At 36.0% G+C, this 10,907-nt stretch overlaps 2 protein-coding genes across 2 annotated transcripts; both read right to left on the bottom strand.

Annotated features, from left to right (window-relative positions):
* Positions 1-603: 603 nt before the first annotated feature.
* On the bottom strand, positions 604-3,186 carry LOC131365802 (uncharacterized). The gene is made up of 7 exons (XM_058409670.1): positions 3,059-3,186; positions 2,650-2,946; positions 2,212-2,541; positions 2,012-2,053; positions 1,632-1,760; positions 1,444-1,475; positions 604-1,060 (listed from the first exon to the last, which is right to left on the bottom strand). Exons 1-7 carry the CDS (start codon positions 3,099-3,101, stop codon positions 818-820), a joined length of 1,116 nt encoding a protein of 371 aa, XP_058265653.1. The 5' UTR covers positions 3,102-3,186; the 3' UTR covers positions 604-817.
* A 2,471-nt stretch (positions 3,187-5,657) lies between these two features.
* LOC131365800 (uncharacterized) lies at positions 5,658-8,987 on the bottom strand. The gene is made up of 8 exons (XM_058409668.1): positions 8,856-8,987; positions 8,447-8,737; positions 7,989-8,318; positions 7,792-7,833; positions 7,649-7,690; positions 7,233-7,343; positions 7,088-7,119; positions 5,658-6,672 (listed from the first exon to the last, which is right to left on the bottom strand). Exons 1-8 carry the CDS (start codon positions 8,896-8,898, stop codon positions 6,412-6,414), a joined length of 1,152 nt encoding a protein of 383 aa, XP_058265651.1. The 5' UTR covers positions 8,899-8,987; the 3' UTR covers positions 5,658-6,411.
* Between the last annotated feature and the right edge of the window lie 1,920 nt (positions 8,988-10,907).

The following is a 10,907-nucleotide window of genomic DNA, read 5'->3' as shown; positions in this document are numbered from 1 at the left end:
GAACAGGTTAAACGTAGGACCGGCAGAGTCATAAGCAGCATACAATCCAATAATCCAAATCCAGAGAACAGGTTAAATGTAGGACAGGCAGAGTCATAAGCAGCATACAGTCCAATAATCCAAATCCAGAGAACAGGTTAAATGTAGGACAGGCAGAGTCATAAGCAGCATACAGTCCAATAATCCAAATCCAGAGAACAGGTTAAACGTAGGACAGGCAGAGTAATTGATTGAAGGAAGGCAGAGACAAACCAGGCAGACAGGAACTGAAGAAAAGGGCAGGATGCCGTCTCAGGAGCTCAAGGCTGAGTGAAGAGACCATCTGGCAAGGAGCATGGACTGCCCGCTGGCTTATATAGGACTGACGAGCATAAAATGGCGGAAACCGGAAATGAGATCGCGAAACCGGAAGTTGCGTCCCGGAACCGGAAGTGGCAACACGGAACCCGGAAATGCATGCCTGACAACTCAGGTGTTATGATACAATCTTCACCAGCTCAGGTCTGTTATACCATTTCAGCATGTCAAAAAACATTTTATTCACATATAGATGATGTATATAGCATTTGTTTTTTATTTTTTACATAACATTTTAAAGGTTGTCAACATAATAAAAAAAGAAAAGGAGGATGCAATGTGTTAAGTAAGCATTAATCAATTATAAGATGTAACAATTACCACCCTGAGGTGATGATTTTCCAAAAACAACATACTTAAACCTATACCATAGCAATTTGCTAACAGCTACATTTTAATTCATAATCGTACATTATAATAAAAAGAATAAAAAAGTAAATCATTAAGACTGAAGGGTCTGTTAATCTGAGTTCACCTGAGTTCTTGGATTCAGGCACTGGTAGTGTGAATGTGATTGGTCGGTGGTGTTACTCAGAGATGTGTAGCCTGAATCTGATTGGTTGGTGAGTGGGTCCAGTGTCTGGTATGTTGAATCTGACTGGTTTGTAGATGAATCCAGATTCTGATGATTGGATCTCATTTTCATGTTCAAGTTTTCATATAATGATAAATTAGGCAGGTCATTCTCATTAACATGAGAAGCCTAAAAATAAGGAATATATTACTCTTACTGTTTATTGTAGCAGTATGGTAGAATATCCATCAATCCCAGACACATAACATTAGCATTTGTACAGTTTTCAGCATATTCCCTATTGTATAGCTTGGAACCGTTTTGTTTTTTATCCATTTGCAGAGCTAATGTTTAATGCTGTTTACCTGCAAATTATTTCTAGCAACTTATATATGATGAATAACAACATTCTTTCACAAGCACATGACGTAAATAGACAGGGAGCTAGCTGTAGGTAAAAATGTGGTATGACCGTGTTTATAGCATAGAGACGTATTGGGACTGAAGCCCCAACAGCCTAAATAAAAAATGATACACACACAGGTCTAACAGAATTAAACATAAATACTCACATGTTCATTGTCTTTGGATGAAGGTCTTGAACCTGTAATTATACAAATGTCTCAATTTCTTCTAGTTGGCTGCAATGATAAAATTTAACCATGGTAAAGTGTATAATTATGTAAGTGAGTGTGTGTTTGTCTCTCTCTCTCTCTCTCTCTCTCTCTCTCTCTGTGTGTGTGTGTGTGTGTGTGTGTACCTTGTTTTCTCTTCTGTCTTCGTTTGTAGATCATCAGCAATGTAAATCCTCCAATCAGCAGCAGAGTCACACAGACACACACACTGATGATGATGATGATGATGATGATGATGATGATAAGAGTGGAACCTGGACACAGAATCAGATAGAGAACAGGAACAGACCAAAATATCAACTTCATATATGATCATAAATGTGTATTTTGTAGTGTCTTTGTGTGTACAGGTGCATTGCTAGTCACTTTCTGATCGCTTTCCTGATATAATGATGTCATGTAGAAGAATCTGAGTGTAATGCACTGAATCTCTGACATATACATTGAATATGAACACAGAATAAAAGTGTGAGTGTTACAGTATGAATAATGAGTGAGATCTTACTGAAATTCGTTCTATCAGATGAGATTTCTGTCCATGATTTGGCTGTTGTGTGAAAAATGAAAGAAACAATTACACAGTAAATCTTAAAACTTTAGACATGAATTTAATACTGTCCTGTAAATCAATCATATTTAGTGTTAGTGAGATATGTTAGTGTAAATATTCACACATATTTAAAACAACATGAGTAAAAGTTTCACCTCTAACATGCAGCTGAATCTCTGTGAAGAAGGAAAAATACTGTACTGAGTTCATTCTGTTGAAGACTCCACATAAATAAACTCCATCATCAGCTTCTGTCACATTACTGATGCTCAGACTGAGAACTTTAGCATTTCTGTCATCAGAAATGGAGAATCTGTTGTTCTGGGATTGGGTGTCAGTATCTAGAATGTCATTTAAAACACTGCCATTGTCAAGTTTCATGATATACTTGTAGTGTCTGTCGTATACCACAGGATAGTTAGAGATGATGCTGATATTCTGTCCAGGAAAAGAATACATTGTTTTTGGCCCAGGACAACAAGAATCTGTCAATTATAGAAACAAGAAAACAAAGCTCAAAAGCTGTGGAATTTTTTTTGGAATGAGAAAATGTTTGAGTTTTATTAAAACAATGACGTTAAACATTTTCTCACCATCAATAACTGTCAGTTTCACATCAGTGCTCATCTGAATCCCTACTCCCATTCTGTATGTTCCAGCATCCTGTGGCTCCAGACACCGGATTAACACTGTCACAAATCCTCCTGTGTTTTTATACAGCATGAATCTTCCCTCTTGAACAGAATTCTCTGTGGTGTCAGTACGTAATATAGATATGTATGATATGCTTTCTTTCTTACAAATATATCTAAGTCTTGAATCCCATTTTAGACCAGAGATTATAATGATGCTTCCTCTTGAGTATCCAGTCACAATACAGCCCACTGGACCTGTCAGTCAAAAGGAAATCTTACTAATGTCTATAACATTACATAATAACCTTGCAAACATAATACAAAACAATGACTTCATATATTTGTTTAAAAGAAACAAACAGCTGACCTGATATTAGGGAGAGAGTGAAGATCAGGAGGCTCTTCATCATGGAATGAAGCTTCACTTCAATTCTACTCTCCTTTTGCTCTTTCCAGCACACTAGAAATGTTTTTGTGGACTCTTTTTATCTGTTGTTGCCCATAGGTCTGCGTGTCATAAGATATTTCTGCATTTAACATCTCGTGTGTTGGTATTTTACGTCTATACTTACTCAACACCATCTGCAGCAGACTGCTCACTTCCTCTATATTACTGATGTGATTTGGTAGTTTCTATTTTTCTTCCTTTATTTCTTCTTCGTACTGATATTACTTTTTCACTAATGATGGTGTTTAGGAAGCACTTGCTGTTGCATGTGATGTGCAGGTCCAAGGCACTGAAGTTGCTCACTGTTTTTACTGCTAACATTCACCCAAGGGTCATAAATACATTCTGGTAATCTACTGAATTATTCCACCAATTACAATGTTTTGAGATACTTGGATTCTTCTGAAGTCACTAATCGTCACTTTAGTCTTGTTGACATTGAGACCATTTTTCTTGCACCAGACTTCCTCACTTCCTCTCACTGATCTTTGGTGATGTGCTCTAAGACATTGATGTCATCAGCAACATTGATTACCTAGTTGCTGTGAACCATGTAATCAAGAAGGAAATAGGTCTCCTTGACCTGCTACTCAGGAAATCCCAAATCCAGCTGTATTAGCTTTTACTAGATACTAGCTCATTTATACAAGTTGCCAAGTCTATATTGTCTAATTAAAAGCATTTTGTTCTATAAATCCTATTCTAGGACACTGCAGCGAGTCATGTATCAAGATCATAATCTGTAAAACTATATTATAATCTAAGTTGGGGTGTCACACTCATTATAGTTCAGGGGCCACTTACAGCCCAATTTGATATCAGTCAGGCTGGACCAGTAAAATAATAGCATAATAAACTATAAATAATGAAAAATCTAAATTTTTCTTTGTTTTAGTGCAAAAAAAGTAAAATTATATGATGAAAATATTTACATTTAACCAAGTATCCTTTCACAAAAATATAAATAACCTGAACAAACCGAAATTATTAAGAAAAATAAGTGCAATTTTATTATGCCTCAGCTTAGGTGTAACGCCAACAGACTGTTGTGTGACATTAGGCTACACTTGTGCATTAAAACTTACAAATCAGGCACAAAACATTTAGTAACAGGCATCTGGTACTGAAACATATTAACTTAGCTATTAACTTTATGATCAAAAAACTAAGATTCACTGTTTATGATAAAATTTCTGCAGCCTTGCAACATTTTGTTCATATTATTCAAGTGCTTTGTAATATCCACCATAAATGCAAGGTCCTGCAGCCATTCTGGGGATTGGAATTCCATCGTTGCTTTGCCATGTTTGTCCCTGAACTGTCAAATTTCCTCTCAAAGAAACACTTCAGCATGGCACCTTGGCTAAACCACATGATCCATTTTTAATGACTTGCAGCACAATGCCTCCTGGTGCAAAATACAGTGAAGCATCCAAAAATCATGTCCTCCATTTGTGGCCTGTACTTTCTCTCTGAATTGTCTCTGATCACCTGATTTTTTCCCAATCATTGACAGTGGGCCATCTGTTGCCAGGCTGGGAGCACAGGCCCAGTCCACTCCAACGCTGTCCAGTACTCCAACGAGAGAGCTGAAAATGTCATCTGCTGTTGTGCTGTCTGTCACAGGCCCTAGGAACTGCTCTGTGACGGTCAAAGTCTCATCAACACCACCAGTGAATATGGCCAGTTGCGCAACATCTGTATTGTCAGTGCTCTCATCATGTGCAACTGAAACTGCAAGAAATTACTTGATTTTTTCCTTTATGTTGCAGTCCAAATCTGCCAAAAGTCCTGAAATCCTATCTGCCACAGTGTTTCTTGAAAGGCTAATGTTGGCAAAGGCCTGTCACTTTTCATATCACATGATTTCTGCAGCTTTCACCATACATGTATTCATGAACTTACTCTTTGATGCTGAAGCTATTTTGCTTGCAATAAGGTAGCTGGTTTACACTGCTGCATCACTGACCTCTCGGCTATGGGTAAAAACAGACTGCTGTTTCTTCAGACCCGCTAACAATTCATTTATCTTCTCTGTTCATAGTTGACCTTGCAAGTATTTTTCGCCATGATGTGTCTCATAGGGGTGCCGAATATTATATATCTTGAGCACTGCAACTTGCTGCATACACACCAAGCACACAGGTTTCCAATTCACATCTGTGAATAAATAGGAAGCAGTCCATAAATCGTGCATTGCTGCCATCTACAGCACAACTCCACATGACAAGTTAGGAATAGCAGTTATTTTTTGACAAATTTCTGATAATGTCTTCTGTGTATTTTTTGCACTGCACAAATTCATCTCATGGGCCAGATTATATTATATATTTAGTATATTTGACACTCCTGATCTAAGGAATCTTCTTCCATGTATTTATTGTTGATTTATTACTCATGTCACAATTGGAACACATAAACAAGCATTGTTCAATGTATTTATTATTGATTTATTATTGATGTTACAAATGGAACAAATGTCACAAATGGAACATATAAAAATGCTGTTTTGGGTCCAGTCCACATCTGTAATCCTTAGCCATTTATAGATAGCTGCGTGATGTCAAGAGATGTCAAGTAGACCATCTACAGCATATGGCATTACAGGTTATCTTTAATTTTTAGCTCTCTTCATTTATTCATTCTGTTTATTGCTTAGCATTTCTGACTTAATGAAACTATTCTTCTTTACTAGTGTCACTCATTCTAGTAGAGTTGAACTTACAGAGACATGTAAGTAAGTCACTTATTTATTTATTTATTCATTGTGAAACATGCTGATTATGCATGAAATCCCTTCTGCTGTTTTTCAGTAATATAACAACACTGCCCTATGATGAAGCACTAAAAGCAATGCTTTGGATGTAACTGTTCACTGTGAACCTCGATTACTGAACTAAACAATGATTCACAGTTTGTTATTATTCAAATTTGCAATCAAATTTCACAACATATGCAAATACACTCATAATACTGATATTTACCCTCACTCAGGTGTTACAATCTTCACATATAGCATTTTTTTTTTTTGCATTACATAACATTTTACAGGTTACATTGATAACATAAAAACAATTTGTTAAGTATAAAATAAAAATCAATGAAGGGTACTGTTATTGAAAAATAATAAATTATAGGGTGTAATTATTACCACCCTGAGGTAACGATTTTCTAATAACAACATGCTCAAACCTATATCATAGCAATTTGCCAACAACTACATTTTAATTAATAACCTTACACCATAATAAAAAGAATACAAAAATAAAGCATTAAGACTGAAGGGTCTGGTAAACTGAGTTCACCTGAGTTCTTGGATTCAGGCACTGATAGTGTGAATGTGATTGGTTGGTTGTGTTACTCAGAGACATGTAGCCTGAATCTGATTGGTTGGTGAGTGGGTCCAGTGTCTGGTATGTTGAATCTGACTGATTTGTAGATGAATCCAGATTCTGATGATTGGATCTCATTTTCATGTTCAAGTTTTCATATGGTGGTAAATTAGGCAGGTCATTCTCATAAACAGGAGAAGCCTAAAATAAGGAATACATTACTGTTTATTGTAGCAGGATGGTAGAATATACCTCAATCTCAGACAGACACCATTAGCATTTGTACAGTTTTCAGCATATTCTCTATTGTATGGCTCTGCACAGTCCTGTTTTTATCCATAAATAGAACCAATTATTTGAGGAAGATTGGCGACCCAGTCTCATACAACAGCTGTTTACCTGCAAATTATTTCTAGCAACTTATATGCAATGAATATCAACATTCTCTCACGAGCACACAAGTAAATGCTTGTAATAGACAGGCAGCTAGATGTAGGTAAAAGTGTGATATTATTGGGTTTATAGCATAGAGATTTATTGGGACTGCAGCCCCAACAGCCTAAATAAAAAGTGACACACACACATAGGTCTAACACAATTAAACATAAATACTCACATGTCCATTGTCTTGGGATGAACGTCTTGAACCTGTAATTATACAGGTCTAAGTCTCAATTTTTTCCATTTGACTGCAGTGATAAAATGTTACACATGATAAAGTGTGTAAGAAAGTGTGTGTGTGTGTGTGTGTGTGTGTGTACCTTGGGTTTGTTTCTGTCTCAGTTTGTAGATCATCAGCAGTGTAAATCCTCCAATCACACAGACACACACACTGATGATGAGGATGATGATGATGATGATAAAAGGGGAACCTGGAGACAGAAATAGATACAAAAGAGGAACAGACCAAACACTTCAACTCCATTCATGAGCATAAACATGTATTTTGTAGTGTGTATGTGTGTACAGTAGTGTTGCTAGTCACTTCCTGATGTGATGATGTCATGTTAGAAAGACATTAAAGCTTGCATTATCATGATACCAAACATAACATATTCTGACAGGAACAGATTGATAATCTGAATGTAATACACTGATCCTCTGAATGTATACATTGAACAAGCACAGAGAATAAAAGTGTGAGTGTTGTATGAAGTAATATGAAATAAGTTCATACTGAAATATGCACTCTCAGATGAGATTTCTATCGGTGCTTCGGCTGTCGTGTGAAACACAAAGAGACAATTACACAGTAAATCTCACAGAACTCCCAGAATAAAAGTGTGAGTGTTACAGTATGAATAATGAGTGAGATCTTACTGAAATTCTTTCTATCAGATGAGATTTCTGTCCATGATTTGGCTGTTGTGTGAAAAATGAAAGAAACAATTACACAGTAAATCTTAAAATTTTAGACATGAATTTAATACTGTCCTGTAAATCAGTCATATTTAGTGTTAGTGAGATCTGTTAGTGTAAATATTCACACATATTTAAAACATGAGTAAAAGTTTCACCTCTAACATGCAGCTGAATCTCTGTGAAGAAGGAAAAATACTCTACTGAGTTCATTCTGTTGTAGACTCCACATAAATAAACTCCACCATCAGCTTCTGTCACATTACTGATGCTCAGACCGAGAACTTTAGCATTTCTGTCATCAGAAATGGAGAATCTGTTGTTCTGGGATTGGGTGTCAGTATCTAGAATGTCATTTAAAACACTGCCATTGTCAAGTTTCATGATATACTTGTAGTCTCTGTCGTATACCACAGGATAGTTAGAGATGATGCTGATATTCTGTCCAGGAAAAGCATGCATTGTTTTTCGCCCAGGACAACAAGAATCTGTCAATTATAGAAACAAGAAAACAAAGCTCAAAAGCTGTGAAACGTCTTAATGATATCTTAACTTTGTGTTGGAAGGGCAATATTTTTCAGTTTTATTAAAACAATGACGTTAAACATTTCCTCACCATAAATAACTGTCAGTTTCACATCAGTGTTCATCTGAATCCCTACTCCCATTCTGTATGTTCCAGCATCCTGTGGCTCAAGACCCCTGATTAAAACTGTCACAAATCCTTCTCTGTTTTTATACAGCGTGAATCTTCCATCTTGAACAGAATTCTTTCTGGTGTCAGTATGTGTACATAATATGCTTTCTTTCTTACAAAAATATCTAATAAATCTCAGATCCCATTTTAGATCAGAGATTATAATGATGCTTCCTCCTGAGTATCCAGTCACAACACAGCCCACTGGACCTGTCAGTCAAAAGGAAATTGTACTAATGTCTATAACATAACATAATAACCTTAATTTTATATAAACCTTAATTTTATATAACTTTATGTATTTGTTTGAAAGAAACAAGCAGCTGACCTGATATTAGAGAGAGAATGAAGATGAGGAGGCTTTTCATCATGGAATGAAGCTTCACTTCAATTCTATTCTTCTTTTGCTCTTTCCAGCGCACAGGGAAATGTTTTAGTGGATGTCTCTAAGTTGTTATTGCCCAAATGTCTGCATATGATGAGTAATTTCCTCTTTAGACAGGATATCGTGTGTTGGTCTATTAAATGTATACTTTCACAACACTCTTTTGAGCATACTACTCATTTCCTCAATTACTGAATATGATTTGTTTTAGTGGTTTCTTTTTTTCTTTTTTTTTTCTTTTTTTACATTTTATTAATTTAAAGAGTCAAGTAACATCATGGCAACTGGGAACCAGTTAAACAGACTAATGTTGACTTTTTAATCAACATTGTTGCAGCTCAGTTGCTCAGATAATAATGTTATTTACAGCTCTGGAAAAAAAAATGAGACCACTGCAAAATAATCAGTTTCTTATGTTTTTTTCTTCCATGTGTATGTATTGGTGAGATGAACAGTTTTGTTTCATTTTTTTGTGAACTGCTGACAACATTTCTCCTAAATTCAAAATATAACTATTGTTAGAGTGTATATTTAAAGGAAAGGGCAACACATCAAAATAACCCAAGATCATGCAGTATTTGCAGAGCTTTAATAACTCAAATAAAACAAAATGCAAATAATTTGTAAACAAATTGTGTTAATCCTTCGGCTAAATAACATTAAGAAATCAGTATTTGGTGGAATAACCCCGATCTGCATGCGTTTTGGCTCCATGCTCTCCACCAGTTTTTCACTTTGCTGTTGGGGAACTTTATACCACTTTTTTTTGCAAAAAGAAGCAAACAGCTCAGCTTTGCTTGATGGTTTGTGACCATCCATCTTCCTCTTGATGACATTCCAGAGGTTTTCAATAGGGTTCAAATCTGGAGATTGGTCTCTTATTGTTTTCCAGAGCTGTATATGCAGGGGTGTAATTTCCACTGTTTGTGCCCTTCCACTTTCAAATTCATTTGTTATGAATTTTTAACCACACTCGGAGGAGCAGGACCGAGCAGGACACAGAGTCTGCCTGTGTTGATGCACGTGTCTGCGTCCAGGAATGTTGTGGTCACACTCAAACTCTAAATCTCACTGAAAGATGTAATGAACAGGTATCGCGGTTGCGACACAATCAGTGATGAAACAACAGAAGCAGCAAAAGATGACTTTAATTTCTTCATGGATGAAATGAAAGAAAGGAGATGTGAGTTGATTCAGTAAATTAGCTCAGGTCAGGATAATCATATTTACTGTCTACACCATTTGATGTTAGCCTAACATTGACTAAGCTAACGTTAACATACACTGTTGTTGCTAGGCAACTTAGCTAAATATTTAATGTAGATTAGAGCATTCTGTGTAGCATGAAAACATCAGCAATGTATGACAAGCAGACTCCGGATGCTTGTTTAATGTTAGACTCAATATGATCATAACTCAGTGGTTTTCATATCAGAGGACAGATGAGGTGGATAGTTAGGATACATAGAGAGATGGGATTGAATTGACAATGAAAAATGTTCGTTATATTAAAGTAATTTCTTTCTTTTATGTTTTTGAGATTGTGTGACAATCTTGCATCCTGTGTACCAAATAAGTAGTGTATATTGTGTTATCAGTTTTCCCATCCTTTTGGATTACAGAAGAAAGGATTACAGCTCATTACTTCCTACCCTGCTATAATACAGTGTTGGATGCATTTAAATGATCTACTTTAGGTATTTACGCTGCTGCACAGAAAATTAGCACCAGAAATGTTTATGCATGCAAGACAATTATAAAAGTAATGGTCAACATTTTCATATAATTACATATTAATTTTGCTGCTTTCTATCTGCACTTGATATTGTGATTCAACGCACACAGTTCATAAAAGCATTTTGCTTTTTCTATTCTAAACACCTGCAGTTTGGTGGATGTGTCTCTGACGAACGTCTTGTGCAACAAGTGATTTATTTTACATTTTCGGGTACAGCAGTTAGTTTGAAATGAAAAGTTTGTTTAACAGTGGAAATT

This window comes from Hemibagrus wyckioides, linkage group LG15, assembly GCF_019097595.1.
Source record: "Hemibagrus wyckioides isolate EC202008001 linkage group LG15, SWU_Hwy_1.0, whole genome shotgun sequence".
In the NCBI taxonomy this organism is placed as follows: domain Eukaryota; kingdom Metazoa; phylum Chordata; class Actinopteri; order Siluriformes; family Bagridae; genus Hemibagrus; species Hemibagrus wyckioides.
This window is presented reverse-complemented; position numbering and strand designations above follow the sequence as displayed.